Below are 25497 nucleotides of genomic sequence, written 5' to 3' on the forward strand. Positions count from 1 at the left end.
CAAATAACGATGCGAAATATGAGGCCCTCATAGCCGGCCTGCAGGCCACTCGGCATGTGGGAGCCCACCGGGTGATACTGTACTCTAACTCCCAATTGGCCACTCAGCAACTCTCGGGGTCCTTCGAGATAAACAGCACAAGGCTCCGGCTCTACGCGGAGGCCTTTGAAAAGCTCAGAAATAACTTCATCGAGGTTGTCATACAGAAGATTCCCCGAGTTGAGAATCAGTCAGCCGACGAACTAGCCAAGCTCGCTAGCTCAATATCACCGATCGTCATCCAGCAACCGATTGAGCAGATATCCTTGGTGGCGCACATCGACCGGATGGAAGGCCTCACGTTCCCAAACGATTGGAGAATGACCATAATAGAATTTTTACGCTCGGAAGCCACGCCGTCCGATCGGGAGGAAGCCCAGCTACTGAGGAGGAGAGTCGGCTGGTTCACGCTCATTGGGGACCAGCTTTACAAGAAGGCGTTCTCCTGCCCGTTGCTGAAATGTGTCAGCTCGGAAGACGCAGAATATATTCTCCAGGAAGTACATCAAGGATCCTGCGGAGGTCATCCGGGCGGGCGATCGTTGGCTAGGAAGATCCTGCTGGCCGGATACTTCTGGCCGACTCTACAGGGAGACGCTGCTCGGGCAGTCGCTACCTTCCTTTCCTATCAGAAGTTCCACAGCTTCTCCCATAGGCCAACGGAGAAGATGAAGACGTCCTCTGTGTCCTGCCCGTTCGACCAGTGGGGTATGGATATAGTGGGGCCTTTCCCTATGGCTACCGGGCAACGGAAGTTTTTATTAGTGGCGGTCGACTATTTCTCCAAGTGGGTTGAAGTCGAACCACTTGCCAGAATAACCGAGCAGATGGTCAAAAAGTTCATCTGGCAGCATATAATTTGTCGGTTCGACATTCCTCGTCGGCTCATTTCGGATAACGGGTTGCAATTCGTTGGTCAGGAGCTCAGAGAATGGTGCAAGGGATACGGTATCGAACAACACTTCACTTCCATGGCGTATCCTCAGAGCAATGGTCAAGCCGAAGTAGCTAATCAGGAGATCCTACGAATACTTCGGGTTTGGCTCGATCACATGGGAGGAAGTTGGGTGGACGAGCTGCCTTGCACGCTATGGGCCATTCCCACAACCCCAAAGGAGGGAACGGGGGTAACACCGTTCCACTTGGTATATGGGGGCGAAGCGGTCGTCCCAGTCGAGATCGGAGTCAAGTCCGATCGGATCCAGAACTACGATGGGAATAACGCCGAGCGGAGACAGCTGGAATTGGACCTAGTTGACGAAGCACGAGCTAAAGCAGCCGTCCGGCTGATGGCGTACCGGCAAAGAATGAAACAGAATTACAACATGCGTGTAATTCCCAAAGCATTCCACGTCGACGACCTAGTATGGAAGAAGGTGAAGCCGGTCGGCGATGTGAGTAAGATGGCAGCTCCCTGGGCGGGGCTCTTCAGAGTCGTCGAGAAGCTCCGATCGGGTGCATACTACTTGGAAGATGAGGATGGACGGCGACTAGAACGATCATGGAGCGCAAATCATCTCCAGCCATACCGAGCGGGGTAAAAGGTGCGCCAGTGTAATCTATTCCATGTATACCTCGTTCGTTTGTATCCTTTGGCTGCAGGAGTAAAAATTAAAAAAGACAAAGGATATCAACACTTGTTGCCGGACGGCAAAACTCCCTGAAGACCGTCGAGCGTCGACGTTAAACTCTAGAGTCGAACCGGCGACTATAAACCCCCCGGTCGGAAGACCGTCGAGCGGCGACGTTAAACTCTAGAGTCGGACCGGCGATTATAAACCCCCCGGCCTGAAGTCCGTCGAGCGGCGACGTTAAACTCTAGAGTCGGACCGGCGACTATAACCAATCTGGTCGGAAGACCGTTGAGCGGCGACGTTAAACTCTAGAGTTGGACTGGCGACTATAAACCCTCCGGTCGGAAGACCGTCGAGCGGCGACATTAAACTCTAGAGTCGGACCGGCGACTATAAACCCCCCGGTCAGAAGACCGTCGAGCGGCGACGTTAAACTCCAGAGTCGAACCGGCGACTATAAACCCCCAGGACGAGACAGCGTCGCACAGATAGACTGAGGCCCAGCATCTAGGGCTGATGATCAGCAAGCCTTGATCCTAAGGACAGGGAGAAAACAATGGCGTGCGCTTACCAGCGCCGATCAACGAAAAACTAACGGAAGTTCCATGCGGAATGAAGGTCGTTTGACCGAGCGGCGCAGTTGAGAAAAACACTTCTAACGAAAAACTAACAGAAGTTCCGTGCGGAATGAAGGTCGAGCGGTGCAGTTACAAGAAACACTTCACGGAAGGCTAATAAAGCAAAAATTGGCATTCCAAAATTATAAGTTCGCCGATCGGAAGGATTACAAAAAACACTTCATTCCAGATAATTGAAAACATGCTTCGGAATGGTGGTGAGAAGCATCGCATGCTCCGTAGCAGGGATGACCATGGATTCGGGGAGCTGACCCTTGGACTTCAGATAGTCCGCCGTGGCGGTGATAACCAATTCGAAGGCAATGACCATACGGTCGCAGACCTTTTCAGCAAATTCCTCTGAGCGGATGTACTTCTGCCTCAAGGTGGCGACACGACCTGGCTCCGCCTCCTGGTACTCCTTGAAGGCGGTGCGGGAAGCGTCGAGAGCTTCTTGCAGGGCCTTCAAATCGTCCATGAGAGCCGCCGCCTCGACCGAGCGACCCTTCTTCTCGCGATCCAGCAGATCCGCAAGCTCTTTCACCCGCTGCTCCAGAGCCCTCGCGTCAACATTCTTTTTTTCCAGATCGGCGATCGCGGTATTTTTTCGAGTGGTGGCGAGTTCTATCTTGCGGTCATAAGTTTTGACCTACTGTTCAAGCTGGGCCAGCATGTATGCTTGATCAGCCGTCTTCTTCCGCTCGGCCTCCAGCAGGCCCTTGGTCTTTGCGAGCTCCTTCTGCAACTTGGCATATGAAGGGCCCTGAGAAGAAGATGGGTCGCCCGGACTCTTTAGTCTCTTCAGCTCCTCCTTCACCATAGCCAAGCGGTTGGCGACAGCGATCTCTTCTACCCATCTCTGATGTACGCAGGAGTGTTAAAATGCCGACCGGAAAGACTACATAAAAGAGCAGAAATAAAGCTTACCCCTGTGGACTGCTGCATGTGGCTGTCAGTCAGTTTGTCGAGCGATATCGTGGCAACACGAGCCCGGGCGTCCGCCCACATCTCAGCAAGGGGCCCCTTGATAGTGATCATGTGTTCAGGAGCCGTCGGCTGATCTGACTCGGCCATAAACGCCTCAGTGGGGAGGTGCAGGGTGGCCTTAATAGTGCGGCGCCGGCCCGGAGTTGGGTGAGCGGACGCCGAGGGATCAGAGGCCGGGCTGGACATCGAGGATAGAATGCCCTAGCGGTGGACTCGGTGGGGTACAGGAGGAAGGGAGTTGACCGGCACCGCTTCGATGGGGGCCGCAGGCGGATCCAGTTGAGAGGGGGTCCGGTCGGAGGAGAGCGCCTCGACCAATGGCGCCTTGCAGCGGGGAGATACGGTGTCCGTCCGCTCGGACACTTGCACTGCGGAGGTTGTCGAACGGAGTGACATCTCAACACGCCGTCTCTTCTGGTTGAGGGGGAGTTCGTCATCCGGCTCAGAGTCATCCTCCCGAATGGAAGGGCCCTTGCTGGAAGTTGCACCACCAGTCGCTTCCGCAGGTGAAGCTCGAGCGGCCGACTCCCCTGCATTTGTCTCGCTCTCACCCTCGTGAGAGCCGACCGGAGCAATGTCCAACTGCTCCATTTCCTTGGCCGCTGCCGCCTCGAGCGCAGCCGCTTTTCTCTTCCAGATCCCGAGTAGCACACACTCCATTACGATGTTCGCTGCAAGGAAAAGAGGAGAAAATCAGTTAGAACTCAAGGCAAATGCACAAGTAAATTTCTTACCGAAGCTGCTCGGGAGGGGGGGTCCGGCTCAGACTCAAACTGAATATATACATCACTCCTTCAGGTAGGAGCTTGTTGATGTCGAGCTTCAGACCGGCTAGCATATTCGCTGCTTGGAGGTAGTCCGGTCGGGTTTTATACTTCTTCAGCTCGGGAGAGGTGGACGGTCCGACCTGCCATTTAGTACGGAAAGGGAGCCGCCCGGGAATACGAAGAAAGAAGAAGTTCTCTTTCCAACGTTTGTTGGAAGAGGACAGTTTATCAAAAAAGACTAAGTCGGGCCGAGCCTGAAACAGATAAGTGCCCGGCTCGGACTGCTTGGGATAGTAGAAATAATAGAAGACTTCCAGGCGGAGGGGAATGTTGTGTATCTTAAATAATACCACAACTCCGCACAAAAGGCGAAAAGTGTTGGGAACCAACTGGGCGAGCGGAATGCCAAAGAAGTTGCAAATTTCAACGATGAAGGGGTGGAGAGGAAACCGCAGACCGGCTGTAAATTGTTCGCGGAAAAAACAGATAGTGCCGCGCGGAGGGTTGTGTGGCCGAGCGGAAGAAGAGGGTAAAATTAGTTCGAAATCAGAGGGGATGTCAAAGGCGTTTATCAGGCTCTCGACGTCCCGCCGATCGAACCGCGACTCCATGGTAGTATACCATGGGTCGAGAGCGAGGTCCGCGGGCTGGGAAGAGCTAGCCATCGACGGAACAGTGGAGGAGGCAGGGATCGGAAGAAAACGCAAAGGCTCAAAGAAGACGAACGGAACAGTAATCGGAAGGCAAGAACGCGGCAAGGACTGCAAAGAAAACACGAGAACCGAAAAGAGAAAGGCATAGAACCTTACAGAGAAGATGAGGATCGAAAGAAGTGGGCAAGAGATCGCCGGAGTGCCGAGGAACGAGGTCACCGGAGCAAGGGGCGCAGGAGAGGGCTTCTAAGCACGCGACGGCGAAAATGCGGCGGAAGAAGGCGATGAGAGCTTTATAAGGATGGACTCGAGCCGCCTGAGCCGTCGGATGCAGGTCACATAACCCAAGGCCCGCATCCAACCGTCCATTTCAAACTGGTGAACGTCGTGTCGGGCGTAAGGCAGCGGTCGTGCGATGATGTCAACAGCGCCACGTGGCACTCGGTCAGAGGAAGACATTTAATGAGCCCCATCACGAGGCAGAACCCGCGTGCTCAACCATAATGGCGGAGATTTGCACGCATTCCGAGAAGATCCCACGGACATCATCACAGGCCAGTTGGGCAGCCCTCGGCAATTAGCCGACCGGCGCTATTCGACCCCATAGTGGCCGAGCGGAGGTACACTTTCGGAAGTGGCAGGATGGTTGTCGCTCGACCAAACTCATAGTCCAGTCAGTCGGACTTAGCGACTCCTTCGACTAGACTTGAGGGGGAGGCATGTGATCCGGTGGTAAGGACGGGGGACCCTCGTTGGCGGGAGGTCAACGACGCGTGGAGGTCAATGGTCAAGAGGGTCAACCCCAAGGTCGTGCCGTGCGGACAGAGGTCACGCCGAGCGGACTGGCGAGCCGACCGACCATTCGGCGGACCGAACATCCGGCCGGGAGGCTCCCAGGCCGGACGAAAGACAGCCCGACCAGGGGTCGGGTTTCCGATGCTCAAGGTAAAAGAGTCTCTGGGCCGAGCGGACAGGCCGCTCAGCCGAGTCGCAGGATAATAAGGCGCAATCCCATCCGAGCACATGAGCAGGGCTTCCCCCCGGTCCGAGGTATGCGCATTACCGGAGGCCATGAGCGTCGAGCGAATGGTCCGCTCGGACCGGGAACAGGCAAGAGGCGCAAAGGGACAGCTAGTAACAATTATCCTCGAGACACCTGCCGCCGACAAACAGCATGGTCGGCGGCTGGAGATGACAGAGTATCGTACGGTGGAAGTTTCCACCGTCACAGCAGGGATATTCTCGGGTGATTGCGGAATGGCGTCAGACATGCTTTTCTGACACAACCCTACTGAGATATGTTTAGGGAAGCGTGCACGCATTGAGAAGCGTGCCCGCGCCTCCCCGGGGTCCTATATAAGGACCCCCAGATTTCGACGGAGATATGTGATTCTCATCACTGTAGTCACAGTAGCGTTACCTTACTCTCCTTCTTCACTGCCTGACTTGAGCGTCAGAGGGTCGTCGCCGGGAAACCCCTCCCGGCTCGGCTTCTTTACAGGTTCACCGGAGATCCACATCACCAGTCGAAGACAACGAAGAGCGCCACGTCTCCAGTGTCCACCGACTCAGTGCTCGGACAGAATTAATATCCATTCTGATTTCTAGGAAAGAATCAAACACCATCTAAGAATAATTAGTTGCGGAGGGGGTCGAGTCCAGGGGAGTAATTTTGTAGTGGGGATGAATATGTTTGTATGATTAACTAGCATGAAGTTGTTAAGAGTAATTTATTCAAACGATCTCTGGATGCACTTGGACGACGGGTATATTTTTTTTTAGCAGTTAAAGCTGTAATGACTTCGGAATGTTTTCAAAGGGGCCATTCTCAAAATGCTGTTTTTTCGGAGATATTACTAAAAGGATGTTTTCAAAATGTATTGTTTTTCTTCACAGATCCTACCTTTTGGTTCATTCCCCTGTCTACTTGGTTACGTCTCCGGTCAGCATGTGTAGATTTGTTGTGGGTACGGTCAGGGATTGCGAGGCATATCATACTTCTAACTTGGTTTCATTGTTTGATGTTTGTAAGCTCACATAAGTTTGTAGAGTACAAAATAACTCCAGGAAAATATACTCATTCGACCCTCATATTAAAATTTGAGAAAATTGCATTTGCTGCTTTAAAAATTGAAGTATATATCGACATTGACATCCAAAACAGAAAGTTGTATTTAATCATTAATGATACAAAACCAAAGGCATGAATGCGAAACATTATATTTAATATTGACGTTGTTTGTTTTGTTTCCTAGTTTTCATTATATTTTTTGTTTTCGAACTTCATAGGAGCCCAAATTACATGTCTCCAACGATGAAAATCTGAACTGATGAGCCCCAGTAGTATCAATCTGTCTGTAACTCAAATCCATTCTTTTTCGTAATGCATTACAGCCCACAACTCCAGTGAAGCTAAAGCAATGTCACTACGTAAGCAATGTAACAAACTTGATGGTCAGCTAGAGGGAGCTAAAAGAACAAAGTAATTTAAATATTTTCTTATTCTCAGTCCCTCACACATCACAAAAGATTACCTGATCTGGAGGTATGTTTAATTTTTGATTCAACAAGTGCAGTTATCTTGGAACCATGACCGATATTTGCAGATCACTGCTAGAAAAGAGATATTGAGAAAATTACAGAATGAGCAACGCTACAGCAAGTCTCTAACTTAAGATTCTTCTTTTCTAAATTCGCCAAGTCTTCTCTGAGCAAATTGCTGCTCTTCTCGTGCACGCTTAGCGGCAAGAGCTTCTTCATCTAGTATTTGGATTGGAGACCACTCTGGCAGACTCCAGTTAGACTTCCTGTCTCTGACACTGGAGATGAAACTCTGAAAGTAAGGCCTCAGCTGTATCGTAGTAAAGTCTACAGCTGTTCCAGCAGCTGCGAAAAGGATAGCATATTTAGCTGCTCCGAGTTGGCCACCTGCAATGTTTGAATTGAGCAGTGTAAGAATATTTGCTGAATGAGGTAGACTATTGAAGTTGAATATGTTGTCGTAGAAGAGTCTTTCCTGAAAGTGACAATGGTTATGGATCTAGCCTACATCCATTTTTACTGGGCAAACAAACTTCAAGAGAAACAAATAATTTAGTATGATTAGCAATTTCTATACAAGGGCACATGAGCTCAACAAAGACCTGAATGGAGAAGCTAGATACTTGTCTTATGGTGATAACAGTGATATCCATTAAATAGACAAATATGAGTAAAAAAGAAGAGGGAAAACACTCGGAAAATCCTTTCTACATGCAGCAAGATGCATTTATCGAATGATATCCAGCTTTATGTTTTTTAAAGTAAAAAAGGTGAAAAAAAAGATTCATATGGGTTTTAACTGCCAAATTTTGACAAAAAATAGTTCGGCTTGTGCATGTGGCAAAGATTTAGATAAAAATGAAAGAAAAACCTGCATGTTAATACAAGTGAGAGAAAACGACTGAATGGCAAATCTTGATCAGTTCCTTTTAATGAAAACTGCCCTCCTATTCATTGACTTGGATTCTTTTAAGCCCAGATTTTTCAGCATAAACTTTTGATCTTTGATGAGTTAATGCAAGTTCATATTCCCAAAGGAAAGAAAGAAAGATGACCAAAACAGACTACCTTGCAATCTTCCAAGAATTGCTCCACTTGCTAATCCTCCCACTATTGAATTCATAAGATCATCAGGGTTTGAAGCCCGAGCATCACGTGCAATTTCACGTGCACCTGAATAATCCATTGTGTTATGTTTATGGAAATAAGCATACACCACCAAAAAATCAGTGCAAGATAAAAGCAGGTAATGAAGCTAGTGTCAATTTAATTGGTGGGCATCAGTACAGAGTTAAAAAACTGTGAAGCAAAAGACCATACCATAGTCCTAGAGCACAAAGTCTTCTATTGTTAAATGCATCCCATATGCTATTATATACATCCATTGCAAAGTTCAAGTTTATCCTTTGTACGTAAATCTCTTTAACTGTTGCATCCCTTTTCAAGATATTTTGTTTTTTTTTCTTATGCTATAGCTTGTACCATCGGCAATGCTTGATACGGTTTCACTTGTACATTTCTCACGACATAGAAGGCAATTAATTATTTTAATGCCCTCTCTTATTACATTCATTGATATGGGATTCAGAGAGTTGGAAGGAAGGTGCTAATCTTCAAATTGTAGATATGAGGTTTAGTGAGGCATAAAACCAAATTATGCAAAGGGTTTCTTCTCCAACGATAAGCAGTGAGAGAAATCAATCTACAAATGGAGGTTAAGGAACTCAGAAAGGGACGAAGAAGCAGGGAGAGAAAAAGTCCAAATGACAAAGACAAACATGAGAAGAAAGGAAAAAGTGATGAGTAACAGGAAGAAAGGGCACAATGAAGTTTTCCCCAACTGTTACTCGTCCATATCTGCACCTCTTATACTTTTCTTTTTCCAACCTCATGAATCCGTACTGTCTCTAACATCAGAGCTTTAAATTGTAATTCTCTCTTCATTGATTCCATAAAATGCTACTACTTTCTATTGCTAAGATTTCAATCAATATTGATAATTCTTGGAGCCTTGAATGCTACCTATTCCATATCTCGTACAAGTTGGGAGGCAAACTTTTTATACAAAGTTTCTCCACTGGATGTTCAGAGAACTTGGCGATTCAGTGGTAGGAATTGATGAATAATTAATCTAACAACTAAGCGAGACAAAAATCTTCAATAACATTGTCCGGCATAGTTGATCGACTAGGAACTAAGTTGTATCTATTTTATTCCATTTCCCACCAAAATTTTCCAAATAAATAACAATACATAAGGTCGAAATAATTACTGCAGTAGCATCCCGTGGCGATGGCAAAATTGGCCGCTACGGAGGCTGCGGTGACACCGACGCCAAGAGTTTTCCCGTGCTTCGAGATCAAACCAGCTCCTCCACCGACGACCCCTGAAATCAATCGAATCGGCTCGCATCGAATCATTGATAGGGAAGGGAAGGGAATAACTATGTCGTCAGTTCCAAAGGAAAGGGAAGAGGGGGAAACCAGCGAGTAGGGTGGAAACGATGATGCGCTGCTTCCAGCCTTCCGAGGATCTACTGTCGGAGGCGCCCGTGGACGCCCCCTCCGACGATATCTCGGACATCGCGCCGGAGAACGGAGAACTCAGAAGGTCAGCACAAAGACCTGATGCGGGCACGATCACTGTGGCGAACGGTTTCCAGTTCGGACGCCTATAACAGCCCGATACGGCCAGGTAACTCTTTTCTGATTCCGGGTTTTGAAGGCCCATCACGGTGCGTGACATATAAACGACTTTGCGGGCCGTGGGCTTGATCCATCACGGACTACAATGGTCGGCCCACCGTGGGCTTGCTGGCGATGGAGGATAATGAAGACGAAGGCAGTGGAGACTGGAGAGGGAGGAAGAAGAGAGTCGGCGTTGCGCGACTGCCCAACACATGTTTGGTAAGTTTCACATCATTCACTTACGGTTAACAATCGCAGCGGACGGGACTGGTCCATTATCGTCAACTCCACCGGCAAATCCGGCGTCACATTCTGCGCTGAATCCAACTCCGCATCATCTCCACCGTCCAATTCCTCCGAAGTCATCTATATAACCACGAAGGTCTCGTTTGCCATCTTTGTGCACACTCTTCTTCTGCCTTCCTTCGCTGAAGCAAGTAAAATGGCTTTGATCGTGGAGAAGACGTCGTCGGGCCGCGAGTACAAGGTGAAGGACCTCTCCCAGGCTGACTTCGGCCGCCTCGAGATCGAGCTCGCCGAGGTGGAGATGCCCGGCCTCATGGCTTGCCGCACCGAGTACGGAGCTGCCAAGCCCTTCGCCGGCGCCCGCATCTCTGGCTCCCTCCATATGACCATCCAGACCGCTGTCCTCATCGAGACCCTCACCTCGCTCGGCGCCGAGGTCCGCTGGTGCTCCTGCAACATCTTCTCCACCCAGGACCACGCCGCGGCCGCTATCGCACGCGACTCCGCCGCGGTATTCGCCTGGAAGGGAGAGACTCTCGCCGAGTACTGGTGGTGCACCGAGCGCTGCCTCGACTGGGGCGCCGACGGCGGTCCTGATCTCATTGTCGACGATGGCGGCGACGCCACGCTCCTCATCCACGAGGGCGTCAAGGCCGAAGAGGAGTACGAGAAATCGGGCAAGCTCCCCGATCCAGCCTCCACCGACAACACCGAGCTCCAGATCGTGTTCGGGATCATCCGCGATTGGCTCAAGACCGACCCCAAGAAGTACCGCCGAATGAAGGAGCGGCTTGTGGGCGTGTCGGAGGAGACCACCACTGGTGTTAAGCGGCTCTACCAGATGCAAGATAGCGGCACCCTTCTCTTCCCCGCCATCAATGTGAACGATTCCGTCACCAAGAGCAAGGTGACTTTTCTAGACCTAAAAATATACAGGGCTTTCTTGATGTTTTGTGCTTTTCAAGTCAGATCTGCATTGTTTTTTTTTTTTTTTGTTCTTGATCTAGATCCGTTTTATCAGATTTTTCCTTAAAACTAAATTTGTTGTTTCTTATTTCGATCTGATACTTAACTTTATTCAATTCGGATTTCGCTTTCGAGATAGGAAATCTTATACCTTGTTCGCTTGTTGCCAATATTTTAATAGCTCGCCTCTTTCTTCTCCATTCTCATAACTAGTCATCGGTTATTTGGAGAAATTGGATCCTAAATTTCCGTCTTTCACTCATGTTAACAGTTCGACAATCTATACGGATGCCGTCACTCTCTCCCTGATGGCCTGATGAGGGCTACCGATGTTATGATTGCCGGCAAGGTCGCGGTGGTATGTGGCTACGGGGATGTCGGTAAGGGCTGCGCTGCTGCTCTCAAACAAGCCGGTGCTCAGGTCGTCGTCACTGAGATTGACCCCATCTGTGCTCTTCAGGCCCTAATGGAGGGCATTCCCGTTCGCACTTTAGAGGATGTTCTTTCTGAGGCTGATATCTTCGTGACCACCACCGGAAACAAGGACATCATCATGGTCGGCCACATGAGGAAGATGAAGAACAATGCCATTGTCTGTAACATTGGCCACTTCGACAATGAGATCGACATGCACGGGCTGGAGACTTACCCTGGCGTCAAGCGCATCACCATCAAGCCCCAGACCGATCGCTGGGTGTTCCCTGATACAAAAACCGGTATCATAGTTCTCGCCGAGGGGCGCCTTATGAACCTTGGTTGTGCCACAGGCCACCCCAGCTTCGTAATGTCCTGCTCCTTCACCAACCAGGTATTGCTATCAACTCATACCTGCATTTCCTGCTTTAAATACCTCTCTTACAGCTTATGTATATTGAAACAATATTAATAATATTGGCAGGTGATAGCACAGCTCGAGTTGTGGAAGGAGAAAAAGACAGGGAAGTACGAGAAGAAAGTATATGTGCTGCCTAAGCATCTGGATGAGAAAGTGGCAGCTCTTCACCTCGGCAAGTTGGGAGCCAAGCTCACCAAACTCACTCCATCACAAGCTGAGTACATCAGTGTTCCGGTGGGGGGACCTTACAAGCCTGCTCATTACAGGTATTAGGATATGCTAATGCAAGATACTAGAAGAAACAGCAAAAACTACTGGGCGTGGCCAGGGGATCCACGGAATGAATTTGTTTGTTTAGCTTGCTTATTGTTTGGTTTGCAATTTTTTGCTGAGTTACCTAAGGATATTGGTTCGTTTTGAATTCATGAGCGATGAGTTCATGCTTAGGAATAATCAGGATGGAAACAATGTAATTGCCAGGGAAGCAATTGTCTCTGGCTCTACTACATCAGTTGCAAGACACTTCTCTCAAATCTTTTTTATAGGACTCATTGTTAAAATTTTCATATAGTTCATGACTTTCAACAAATTATTTCGTACGCCAATCTATCATGTAATATATAAAATTATAACAAAATTATCATTCCAGTAAATTGATAAAAACTATATGAACTAATTACGATGGACTTGCTTGATAAATCATCTCTTCTCTCTATGTGCTAATCGTTTAGCATCAGGAAGTCAAAATGAAATGCATGTCTATAAAAAAAGACTGAAATCATATAGAAAAGATCAATCAAAATACAAAACCAAACAAAACAAGACAAACTGTACATTACATACCTACATAATAATATATTTCTTAATTAGTTTTACCAAAAAAGCCATTGTTTGCGGTGATTCCAGGCAGCAGTTCAGAAAATATCTATCCCCTACTTCCCTTTCACTTCTAAAACAGAAAGCTCTCGGTCCAGCATTCGGAACACGAACCTGGATCCTTGCAGTAGAGGAACCACTGCAAGCTGGAGCCCTTCTTGATCACATCGTGCATCAGATTCATGCCGATGTCCATCTCGTCGACGAACTTGGAGTGACGGATGTCCAATTTCTTTAGCTGCTTGCACCCGTCCAAGATCAACACCAGCGCCTCCACCGTCACCACGCACCGTGCCATCTGCAGCAACCACAGGCCAGGGAAGTTCTGTACCATGGCAGCGGCCTCCTCCGCACCAATCCTCGTCAGCAGATTCAGCGCCCGTATGTTCTTGCACATGAGGCCAAGGTCTCTCAACGCGATCGCAGTGGCCGTCCGGTGAATCAGCGCGCGAAAGCACGCCAATTGGCTCCAGTGCGGCAACAGGGCAGCCAAGGTGTCGAGGGGGAAGGCGGACCGCAACGGTAGGGAGACCGCGCGAAGCCGGGGAGTCCGGCGTGCGAAGTCCACTAAGAAGGAGTCCGGCATTGCGACGTAAGTCGGCGCGATGAAGATCTTCCAGCAATCACAGGAGGCTGTGCGGGAGAGGACAATGGAGAGGAGCATGGCGTACTGCTGCTTGGAGGAGCCTCGGAGATGGTCAAGAGGGCGGAGGTCGAGGGTGCCTCTTGAGAGGAAGAGCTCCATGCAGGCAGCGGTCTGCCAGGCACGGCAGACGCGGGAGGCGATGATGACATCATCCATGATTAGGAAGTGGAAGATATTGGCCAGCACATCGGGGAGCAGCTCCTCCCACCGACTGCAGCCGGTGGAGGGATGGGACGTCTCGCCCAGCTCCGTGGGCAATGCCACCGCTTCATCCTGCTGCATTCCAAAGATGTCAATGCGATGAGGAACTTTTTGATGAGAAGATTCCAAATGTTGAATAAGTGATTACTATAAAATTAAAATGTTTGCATTTTGTTAAACAACGGAAAACAAAATGTTACCAGGATTATCAACATTCCATGATTCTAAATGCTGGACAAAGTGTCTTCTAACGGATCATACTTCTAATAAAACAGTGAAATCAGCTTGCCAAGTATGGCTACTGTTTTCTTAAATTTAGCAAAAAATAGCCTATATGTTCAAATTTCATGCAAAACAGAGGGTTGTTATGAGCCAAGCCGAGCCCAACTTTATGGTGTTCAAGCTTATTTGATAAGATAGCTATGCCGAGCCTAAAATATCCAAGCTGTTGAAATGATTGTTCAAGCTTGGTTTGGTTTTTCTTTTATAAGCTTGAGCTTGGTTCAAACTTGACTTGAGCTTGGATCGTTGAAATGTTATCAAACTCAATTCAAACTTGTTTGATTATTTGAAATTTTAACATTTTAAGCTTGTTTGATTGGTTATTGAGCTTGATAATACAAATTTGTTTGTTCATCTTGAAGCTTTTTTTTAAATTTATTTAGCATGTTGATAAGAGTTTTTTTTTATGAACATGGTTCACAAATATTGTTCACGGACATTATTCATGAACATTATTCACGAACACTTTTCACGAACACTTTTCAAGAAACGAGCTGAACAAATATATGTTCAAGCTTGTTTGTTTAGTTTAACAAGTTATTCAATCTTGTTCATTTGATTGATCTTGAATGTATTGAATGAATATAAACAAGCTCTTATCATGTTGAACACCAATCTTGTTCACAAACGTTCAGTTCATTTACAACCCTACAAAACCAATATTGAATTATATATATGGTACAACGTAACATTATTCATCTAAGAATCATCTAAGTTCATTGCATCCATCACTAAAAAGTCCTATTTTCACATAGTTTCCTACATATTCATAGCAATTTAATGGTCTGTAACAGATCTAAGCCATCACCGAATGCTACTTCTATGAGTCTACACTGGCAGATGGTCTAGTGCTGCCTTTAAGAAAACTAAGGGAACTATAAATTCCTTGATAGAAGAATTCTTTTTAGTATCAAACATAAAATTAACAAAAAATAACAATGGCTAGAGATTACTATTTATCAGAAACTTGACTTATTTGCAACCTATAATCCAAAAGTTACAACCTACTGTTCATTTATTGACACTTATCATAACCAAGTGAATTCAACACTTTTGGATCAAGTCACTAGGACCCTAGTTATATCTAAAAATTAAACCCTATCTAGATCTAGATTCAACCAACTTCATATAAAACATTCCCATGAAAAAATGTACAGACCAAAATCTGAAGTTCAGATATCATCTTGACAGCCAGGTCTTTTGTTCAGTGAGGTCATTTCACCCCCACTTTTTTTTTAAAAAAAAATATTTTTTAATTCCATATGTAGTTGAAAAGCATTTATTAGGATGCAAATAAAATAAAGTATCTCTTTCAAGGTTGAGGCGCTTCCAAGATTAGATTATATTGACTGTTAAGGGATACAAAACAGAAGAAACATATCTCATATTGACAATGACATTATTTAATTATTTTAACAAATCGAGGTGAGCTCTCCCCTAATTGCAAAATGATTTTTTTATTATCTTTAAAAGATTTTTGAACACTTCTCTATCACTATGCTAATTCATTTATCTTTACATCTTGGTTTAACATATATGTCATATTCAAAGGTTTGTTGTAATCAGTAGTCATGCCAAAACAATCTGAACTAGTACCTTAAATTATCTCAAATTTGTGTAGTATCTAAGGAGAAAGTTAATTCTCTTAAATCATATAATTTTCTCAAAAAGAGAGAAAGAAATCAAAGATACCACCATAACAAACAAGGTCAATAATCGTTATAAGAGAATATCAGTAGAAATCTATTTACCATAATTATACAAAAATGAACCATCTTTGAGTAAAACTTGCAAAATAAAGATGCAAGTCCATTTCATCCAAACAACAAGAACCGTTGAGACAACAGATTATTGAGTAATAAAAATATGAGAGAGGGAAAAAATCGAAATAGACAGTCAAGCATCGATCCAACGGACATTAGAAGAATCGACAAGGACGGAAAGTAGAAGAATTAGGCAAGAAACCAATAAAGAGGAAGAGACCAACCAACCCTAATTCGACACCAAAATCGGGAGATGAAAGCGGATCGGCAACGCGGTAGAAGTGATCCACGTAGACCGATTGTCGCCCCCAAATGGAAGGGGAAGAACTAGTGCAGTCCATAGAAGCAGGAAGCGACGGTGAAACCGAGGAGAAAGGCCGCCGAAGGAGGCAACGGGAACGCGAAGGGAAGAACAAAGGCAGGGGAACCGAACCCTTTATAGATTGATCCTGTTTAGGTACGAGCTTATTTGTTGACTTTTTGGAAAAGACCCCACCAATCGATTTTTTTTTAATATTCCATATTTCCAACTCTTGGAGTTCAATTTTTTTTTTAAATTTCTAATACGTCATCTTAGTACCATATAAAAATATAAAAATTTATTATTATTTACAATTTTTTTTACATCATTAATTACTATCCCGTATTATATCATTTTAATAAAAAAACAAATTTAAAATTTTACTACCATTTTTAAATTATAAATTTTACATCTGATTAGATTTTTTTCATTTTACAACCACCACTCTCCTCACTATTCTACAATACTTTATAAAATCTAAAGTTCGAATCTTGGTAAAATCGAAGTAAATATCTCTCTTATATGTTAGTCACTAATCTAAAAGTTAGTAACTACCCATGATTTATCTCTTTTGTGTTGATCCTGAGACGGATTAACGGGGGCACTGGAACGAACATATTTACTTTTTAACACCATTATTCTACCTAAATTATAGGAAAAAAAGATAAATTACAGAATTAACATATAACTGATCGCACGAGATTTAAAACATAATTACCCTGGCACAAGAATGCTCTTTACTATCCTATCTAAGTTTTTTGAACAAAAATAAATTATAGAATTACCTTATAATCGATCGCAAGAGATCTGAAACATAATTATCCTTTACAAGAGCAAGACACTGAACCTAATCCCGAGACTACTCCAACCTACTGTAGTTCAAAACAAAGGAGAGAAAAAAACATTACCGAGCTGAATTAAAATTTCAATTTAATCTGGCTTGATTTGAATTAATATTTTATAATTTAATTTAGTTTTGATTTTATTTTTAAAATTAGAAAAGCATTAATTTGTAATAAAGTTAGTTGGTATGATCTAGGGGTATGATCTAACCGAGTCAAGTCAAATTTTTGAATGTCTGAGTTACTCGTTTACAATCAAACCGAACTTGATTTTTATTTAACGAATATATTCATGGTTCACGAGTTTATTTGAACTTTTATCGAACCTAAACGAATTTAATAAATATAAATTATAAATTTAAATAATCATAAAACTAAATTATATATTTAGAGAAAATTATAATATTCTTATTAAAATTTATAATTTTCTTCTAATAAATAAATTTAATATATTAAAATATTTCTCATAAGTATAGTATAAAATCTATAAATTTAATATCAAAATTATTAATTTCTTTTCATTTAAAAATTTATTCATAAACTTACTAACGAACATATTCACAAGCGAACGAACCGAGTATTGTGAAACTTGAGCTTGTTTATTTATTTTAACGAGTCTCACTAAATGAACTTTTATTGAATTGAGTTTCGAATAGCTCATGAGCGACTTGGTTCATTTACATCCTTAGTATGACCTAATTTTTAAACAAGGCAGCCTGGTGCACGAAGCTCCCGTCATGCAAGGTCCTGAGAAAGGATCTATTGTACGCAGTCTTACCTTACTTTTTGTAAAAAATTATTTCCAAGATTTAAACCCGTGACTTGATTTTTAAAAATAAGATAACCCTTGAATATTTAAATTTCGTTCATTTATAATTAAACCTAAATGAGCTTAATAAATATAACTTATAAATTTAAATATTTATTAAAAAAATAAATTATATATTTATCTATATTTTTATAAATAAAATATAAAATCTATAAATTTAATATCAAAATTATTATTTTTCATTTAAAAATTCATTCATGAACTTACTAACAAACATCTACACAAAAATTGAATATTGTGAAACTTGAGTTTAGTTCATTTATCTTAACAAACCTCATTAAATAGACTCAAACGAATTTTTATTTGAATAACTCATGAGCAGCTTGATTCATTTACACTCCTAGAAACTAATCAAGATAACAGGCCTCATCGAGTATATAAGATGGCAAAGATACTCAGCTAAAAGGAAAACAAAGGATTTGAATAGGAAAAGAGATTAATGTTATCAAAGTCGCCATGACCGTCCAATGTTCAAAACTTTCACAAGCAAATAAATCTCAATCTCAAAGGATTGAGAAGAATAAGGACTCAACTAGAGCTATTTGAAATCAGCTAGAGAAAACAAAGAACCGAACGCTAATTACTCATGCAGCTCCTGCTCCCTTGCCCTTTTTCTTCTGGATCTTCTTCATGTAGAACTCGAGCTCCTTTCCTTCTAATATGTAGCTGAGTATTGAACATAGCAACATGCCAAAATTAGTATGTAGTAGAGAAGGAATATCGACAGAGGCAGATTAAATTTGATAGAATTTTGCTTACCCATCAGCTCTACCACACTGGCCAGGGCGAGAGGAGATGGCGGCCAACAGCCTTCCGGTACCAAATTGATCCTCAATGTGAGAATCAAGTTTCCGATCCTGCTGCCTCTTTTCCAACTTCCTCAGTACATGGCTGCTCTTCTTTACTTCTGCAGTAGGTTCACCCTCTTGCCCCTATCAGACATCAATAGTTTACACAATAAGAAGCACCAGGAATAGTCTGAAATTTATGTGTATGGTTTGGCTAAGAAGCTAATCGAGATGGATGCTTAAATCAAACATGCTCAAGATATACTGAGCGGAAGAGACAACAAGTTTATATAAAGTACATTTGAGATTCACAGATCATCTTTTTCTTACACAAGTGAAAGAACTGTTTTCAGCTATATTGACAGACAAGACAATCAGACAAATCAAATAAAACTTCACATTGAAAAACAAAGGAGTCAAGATGGAGTTCCACTACTGAGTTATGATATAGCATAGGTATAGGCATGTGATGATAAATTCTAGGTATCACAAAAATAAAATTAATATTTTTGAAATACATAAATCAATCAAATAGAACAAAGCAATACCACAACAAGACCTAACATTAGGTGACAAACCATCAGATCGAAAGAACTATAACTTTTTTACTAATTAAACCATACAAGTTCATAACAATGAAAAGAAACAACTGCATAAACAAACAAATCATTTTCGAAATATGCGGCCAATGTATGCAACGAAATGTGCTGACAAATTTACAAACAGTAGGAACCACTTGAAATGCATAACAGAGTAATGCAAAGCATCAGGATAATTAAACTAGTAATTAAATGAGAATGCTGAAGGGGTATAGTGTAAGATTTAAATAAGACACTTTTGTTTAAGATTTTACTATGATCTGTTGGATGATGCATAGCATAGAAAACATTATATTAACATTCATTTCCATGCGCCTAAAAACCATGAATAGAATAGCTTGTCTTAAGGGTAAACATAGAAAAGAAATCCTATCTCTTATTTTGCAGAGTATATTTTAATCCTTAAACCTAAGTTTGTAACATCAAAAGTACCAATTTATGTCAAACTTGGGGCATTTCAATGATAAATCAACAAAACAAGCAAACTCAATCGAGCAAATAAATCATAATTGTATGCGTGCATAAAGTTTGCAACTACAATGTTTTCATATCCATTTACTAAAACAGGATAGAACATTTACACGAAGTTCCATGTGGGAATGCTGATTAAAGAGAAAAGGAGAGAACAAAAAATCTACCTCAGTTGTCTCTTTCTTGGTAGCTGAGGCAGACTTCTTCTTCTTTCCAAGTTCAACCCCATAATGCTGGAGATACCACGCCTTGAAGGGGGCTGCATCCACCTGGACAATCGCACTCTTAACAAGGGTTTGTGTCCTCACAAGCTCGTTGTTTGAAGCATTATAGACCACATCAAGGATACGGGTCTTGCGTGTTACGGCCTCACTTCCCCATGAATAATTCCCAGTATCCAACCTGAGAGCCCTCCATTTTACATTGCCTCCTCGGACTCTTACCCTTCTCACAGTCTTGTTGCTGGAAAGTTTTGTGTTTGCAGGTTGCCTTCCCAACTCATACCTTTTAACAGTATAAAAAAATAAAATAAAATTCGTGATCCAAGATAAAGCAGAAATTCTTTTTGTGAGAAGATCATAAACAGAGCATTTATGATTTACCTGTATCCAGGATAAGAAATTCAAAAGCGAAATAAAGCAGATCGAAGGTAAAATAAATCATCAAATATGATTTTTTTTTTCAAAATCTGATTTTAAATAAGTTCATAGGAAATCAAGAACAACAACAGATCCGAATACCCAACTGGAAGAATTAAAACAAAAGAAAGAGGTTTCCCATGACAAGATGCTTACTTTCTCTTCTTCCTCCAGGCCTTCTTTTTACCTCCGGTAGCGCGCCTCTTGTGCATGGAGTCCCGTGAGATACCTGCGAGCAAAATCGCGCCATCAGCGCCAGCATGGAAGCAGCTAAACAACAAGCATCATAGATCTAGAGCTCCGGATCCATACCCATCCTGGCAGAGGAGTAGAGAAATGCTGTCTAACACTTCGCTCCCCGCCTCTTCTGAGCACTTGGCCGTCTTCTCGCCTGCACTCCCACAAATCATTATATAACGCTCCGATCTCTAACCCTATTTCACCGGGCCATGCACCTGACGAAAGCCCGTTAAGAGTCCATGAGTCATTAACCCAATCTTGTCTAAGTGTTGTGATCAAATACGTAGACGGTTCAATAATAATAATAATAATAATAATAATAATAATTATTATTATTATTATTATTATTATTATATCAGGTAATTCATATATTAAAAGTCTGACTAAATTTAAGAGTACATAGTTCTAACACGGTGCCCTAGCTAACTTGATCGACAGTTAATCGCTGTTAAGTGTATAATTTTTTTATCTGTGTGTATTGGACGAGTTGCCAAGTAGTATTTAATTGATTTTTGGGATTAAATTTTCAAGGTACAATGATACGATGGTTTGAGAGTGGTCCTAAACATAATATAGGATCGATAGTTAAGATGAGATGATAGTTAAAGTCAAAACGATATGATGATCGTAAATATACATGTATTCAGATGAACTACCTCCTCTTAGGAGTAAGGCCCCCAGTATAAACCCATGCAGACCTAAATCCGACCGGAGCCACGGGACGCAACTCCTCATATCCTATGGGCTATCTTATGAGCATAACTCCTAACATAATCTCGGGCGGCCCTAGAACCTGTCGGATCTATGGGATTCAATGCCCCACTCAGTATTATATTATTCACTCTTCATATGAGCAAAACCCTCAACATAAATCCGAGCAACCCTAGAACCGACCAGATTTACGAGACTCAGTGCCCCACTCAACACTCTAGAGTGGGACGAATCCTGGGTTCGTCCTGAAATCTAGGACAAATCTAGGATTCATCCCAGAATATATAAATTTAAAAAAAATAAATAAATAAAATTGGAAGGCTCAAATATAGATCTAAAGATAACAGAATTCTATGAAACAAGTTTTTATGTGTTCATATCGTTCTCCTAATCATAAAAATATTCTTATTTATAATTTTGACCTAATTTGTTGAGTGTGGTAATTTTTTAACCCGAATTACATCAAATTCAGGTTAAAAAATCACCATACTCAAAATATTAGGTCAAAATTATGGATGAGGACATTTTTACGATCAAAAGAATGATACGAACACATAGAAACTTATTTCATGAAATTTCGATATCTCTAGGTCCATATTTAAGGCTTCCAGTTATTTTTTTTAAAAAAAAAATCAATTCTGGGACGAATCCAGGATTCATCCCAAAAATCTAGGACGAATCCTGGATTCGTCCCGAAATCTGGGACGAATCCTAGATTTGTCCCAAAATATAAAAAATAAAAAAAAAAGATAAATAAAATTGGAAGGCTCAAATATGGATCTAGAGATAACAGAATTCTACGAAACAAGTTTCTATATGTTCATATCATTCTCTTGATCATAAAAATGTCTTTATTTATAATTTTGACCTAATTTATTGAGTGTGGTAATTTTTTAACCCGAATTACATCAAATTCGAGATAAAAATCACCATACTCAAAATATTAGATCAAAATTATGGATGAGGATATTTTTACGATCAAGAGAATGATATGAACACATAGAAACTTGTTTCATGAAATTCCGATGTCTTTAGGTTCATATTTAAGGCTTCCGATTATTTTTCTTTTTTTTAAAAAAAAAAATAATTCTGGGACGAATCCAGAATTCGTCCCAGAATTGGAGACGAAACCATGGGATTCGTCCCAAAAATCTAGGACGAATCATGAATTCGTCCCGAAATCGGGGAGGAATCCTAGATTTGTCTCAGAATATAAAAAATTTTAAAAAAAGATAAATAAAATTGGAAGACTCAAATATGGATCTAGAGATAACGGAATTCTATGAAATAAGTTTCTATGTGTTCATATAGTTCTCCTGATCATAAAAGTGTCCTCATTTATAATTTTGACCTAATTTATTGAGTGTGACAATTTTTTAACCTGAATTATGTCAAATTCGAATTAAAAAATCACCACACTCAAAATATTAGGTCAAAATTATGGATGAGGACATTTTTACGATCAGGAGAATGATACGAACACATAGAAACTTGTTTTATGAAATTCCGATGTCTCTAGGTCCATATTTAAGGCTTTTGATTATTATTATTTTTTTTAAAAAAAATTCGATTGTGGGATGAATCCAGAATTCATTCTAGAATTGGGGATGAATCCAGGATTCATCCTAGAATTAGGGACGATCATGGATTCACCCATTATAATTTTTTAAATATTTTTAAAAATTTTTTAATCTGGGACGAATTCTTGATTCGTCCTAGATTTTGGGATGAATTCTGGATTTGTTTCAAAATCTGGGATGAATTATGCGACGAAAATAGTTTTCATTGGGAATTTGCAACGAAAAATATTTTGTTGCAGATTTCGTTGCTAATTTGGGTCGAATTTTGTTTTCATCATCAAACTTATTTCGATTTTGGGACGAAAAATATTCGTCCCAAATTTTTGTCCTTAAATCATTATTTTTTTTGTTATGTCTTCATCCTTCACTCTTCATATGAGTAGAACTCTCAGCATAAATCTGAGCGACCCTAGAGCCTGCCAGATCTACGGGACTCGGTGCCCCACTCAACACTCTTCACTCTTCATATGAGCAGAACTCCCAGCATAAATTTGGACAACCCTAGAGTTGTCCGGATCTACAGGACTTAGTGTGCCACTCAACACTCTTAATCTTCATACGTGAAGAACTCCTAGCATAAACCCGGGTGGCCCTAGAGCCAGCCGGATCTATGAGACTTAGTGCCTCACTCAGCATTCTTCACTCTTCATATGAGCAGAACTCCTAGCATAAACCCGGGCAGCCTTAGAGCTAACCAGATCTACGGGACTCAGTGCCCCACTCAGGACTCTTTACTCTTCACATGAGTAAGTCTCTCAACATACAACTGATCAAACCAAGAGTCGGTCGGATCTTCAGGACTTAGCTCCCCACCTCCTGTGCAACTCTCTCAGCATACATCCTCTCGGCCCCAGAGTCGGTCGGACTTCTAGACTCAGTTCTTCATCTTTCCTGGGCGCGACTCCTAGTTACATCCACCTGGTCCTAGAGCCGATCTGATCTCCTCTAGGGAACAACGTTGTCAAGGAATTATAGCAACTTGTCAAAGAATGGCAGCTACTCACCAGAGAATACTCCCTTATTCTGGCATATACACGCAATGAAACCTTCCTCTACCTAGAGGAAGACTACTGTACATACTCCATCACCCGACATATTTTGACATCAGACATTCTCTGATGCCTCATTATTTCGGAGGTTTTGAGGGTCAGTATAAAAAGTGGGTCATCTCCATTGGCCAAGTACGCTTACATAGGCATACTCAAGCTAATATGTTTAACACTGTTCATCTATACTACAACACTACTGTTTATCTTCTTCTACCCTTTTCATCGGTGCTACTGTTCTAACTTGAGAATTGGAGTGTTTGTACCAAAGACTCCCTCCCTGGCCCAGTAACTAAAGCTTTTTCTTCCTAGTTCCTATTTTTGCTGCGCAGGTTCATCTGTGTCATCAGGGTCTTTGTCTTCTCGTGATCAACATTGTATTTGAGTGTATACTAAAAGCCTAGCTTTTTGTAAACATTTATTTTTGAAATAAAGAATCACATTGATCAAATGTCTACATTTATATGCTAAGTGTAGTTGTTCAATTAATTTATATTATAGATAACATCGTGTGTGGTGTCACACACAGAAGATCATGTTATCAATTCCTTATAAATTATAAACAGTAGCTCACGATTAAGATGGAAAGGAACAAACCATTGGAATAGTCATAGTGTAATTTGGTATTAGTTTATCTTAACTATAAAATTACACTAGTACACTCAGAGTGTATTGAGCTGGACCATTTAAGGTAAGTTCTTTTTATACTGACTGCATAAAAGAGCAAGACCTTTATTATTATGGAAGTGTGTGCTCTTAATCCTAATATAATAACAATCACATATATCTAATATTTATTTCTTTGCCTTATCAAAGGGTGCGATTTAGTTCGATAAATCAATAGACCCAATAAGTTGGGAAATGATATTATTTATAGTGTGTGTTGTTAATTATAGAAGGAAACTGTGTCCTAGTAATCTAGGTTGATGATGTCCCCCAAGAGGAGTTCATAAGGATTGTCATGTAAACCCTGCAGGTGGACTTAGTCTGACATGACGATAACGTTGAGTGATACTACTCTTGGAGCTAGATATTAATTAAGTGAGTTGTCAGTAACTCATTTAATTAGTGGATATTCTATATCTTAAACACAAGGAAACTAACACACTCATGATAAGAAGGAGCCCAAAATGTAATTTGGGATTAGTGCGGTAGTTCAATAATAATTATTTAGTGGTATGATTATTATTATTGATGAGATTAAGTTGGGTGTTCGGGGCGAATACGGGAAGCTTAATTTCATTGGGAGACCAAAATCAATTCCTCCTCTCGGTCCCTATCGTAGCCTCTTATTTATAAAGTATTATACCCACCCATACCCACCTTCTTATCCACCTTAAGGTGGCCGGCCAAGCCTAGCTTGGAGCCCAAGCTAGGGCCGACTAAACGAAGGTGAGTTGGTTTCATTAGGTGGCCGACCCTAGCTTGAACCCAAGCTTGGTGTGGCCGACCACATTAAATTAAAAAGGATTTTATTTTTTAAAATCTTTCTTATGTGGAAGCTATGGTTTTAAAAGAGAGTTTAAAATTTAAATCTTTCCCTTTATAGCTTTCTACAAAAGATTAAGTGAAAGGTTTTATATCTTTCCTTATTTTGTAGTCAAAAGAAAGATTTTAATTTTTGATAAAACTTTCCTTTTTTGTAACCATCCTCATGATTTAAAAGAGTTTTAGAATTAAATCTTTCCTTTTATAGTTTTTAATGTCACGCCCCGGAGGAGTCTCTGTCCGAAGAAATTTCGGCAGCATCTCCCTTGTACGGCGGACAATCT

At 42.1% G+C, this 25497-nt stretch overlaps 4 protein-coding genes across 7 annotated transcripts; 1 reads left to right on the top strand and 3 right to left on the bottom strand.

The window, feature by feature from the left end:
- Positions 1–7107: 7107 nt before the first annotated feature.
- LOC122034188 lies at positions 7108–9923 on the bottom strand. The gene is made up of 4 exons (XM_042593322.1): positions 9662–9923; positions 9451–9564; positions 8247–8351; positions 7108–7565 (listed from the first exon to the last, which is right to left on the bottom strand). The coding sequence occupies exons 1-4, from the start codon at positions 9921–9923 to the stop codon at positions 7309–7311; spliced, it is 738 nt and encodes a 245-aa protein (XP_042449256.1). The 3' UTR covers positions 7108–7308.
- Positions 9924–10043: 120 nt separating this feature from the next.
- On the top strand, positions 10044–12482 carry LOC122034185 (adenosylhomocysteinase-like). Its single transcript, XM_042593316.1, has 3 exons — positions 10044–11018; positions 11349–11885; positions 11976–12482. Exons 1-3 carry the CDS (start codon positions 10308–10310, stop codon positions 12183–12185), a joined length of 1458 nt encoding a protein of 485 aa, XP_042449250.1. The 5' UTR covers positions 10044–10307; the 3' UTR covers positions 12186–12482.
- A 190-nt stretch (positions 12483–12672) lies between these two features.
- LOC122034187 lies at positions 12673–16096 on the bottom strand. Of its 4 annotated transcripts, none has more exons than XM_042593318.1 (2): positions 15905–16096; positions 12673–13707 (listed from the first exon to the last, which is right to left on the bottom strand). In XM_042593318.1, the coding sequence occupies exons 1-2, from the start codon at positions 16019–16021 to the stop codon at positions 12862–12864; spliced, it is 963 nt and encodes a 320-aa protein (XP_042449252.1). In that variant the 5' UTR covers positions 16022–16096; the 3' UTR covers positions 12673–12861. The 4 variants fall into 4 exon arrangements, with proteins under 4 accessions (XP_042449252.1, XP_042449251.1, XP_042449254.1 ...); XM_042593317.1 differs by having other exon boundaries at positions 12673–13710; positions 15905–16095; XM_042593320.1 differs by lacking the exon at positions 15905–16096 and adding an exon at positions 15669–15882.
- Positions 16097–18052: 1956 nt separating this feature from the next.
- LOC122034951 (40S ribosomal protein S8-like) lies at positions 18053–20561 on the bottom strand. The gene is made up of 5 exons (XM_042594310.1): positions 20461–20561; positions 20305–20377; positions 19678–20014; positions 18412–18584; positions 18053–18318 (listed from the first exon to the last, which is right to left on the bottom strand). Exons 1-5 carry the CDS (start codon positions 20462–20464, stop codon positions 18237–18239), a joined length of 669 nt encoding a protein of 222 aa, XP_042450244.1. The 5' UTR covers positions 20465–20561; the 3' UTR covers positions 18053–18236.
- Between the last annotated feature and the right edge of the window lie 4936 nt (positions 20562–25497).

The sequence above is a fragment of the Zingiber officinale genome, chromosome 11B, assembly GCF_018446385.1.
Source record: "Zingiber officinale cultivar Zhangliang chromosome 11B, Zo_v1.1, whole genome shotgun sequence".
NCBI lineage: Eukaryota > Viridiplantae > Streptophyta > Magnoliopsida > Zingiberales > Zingiberaceae > Zingiber > Zingiber officinale.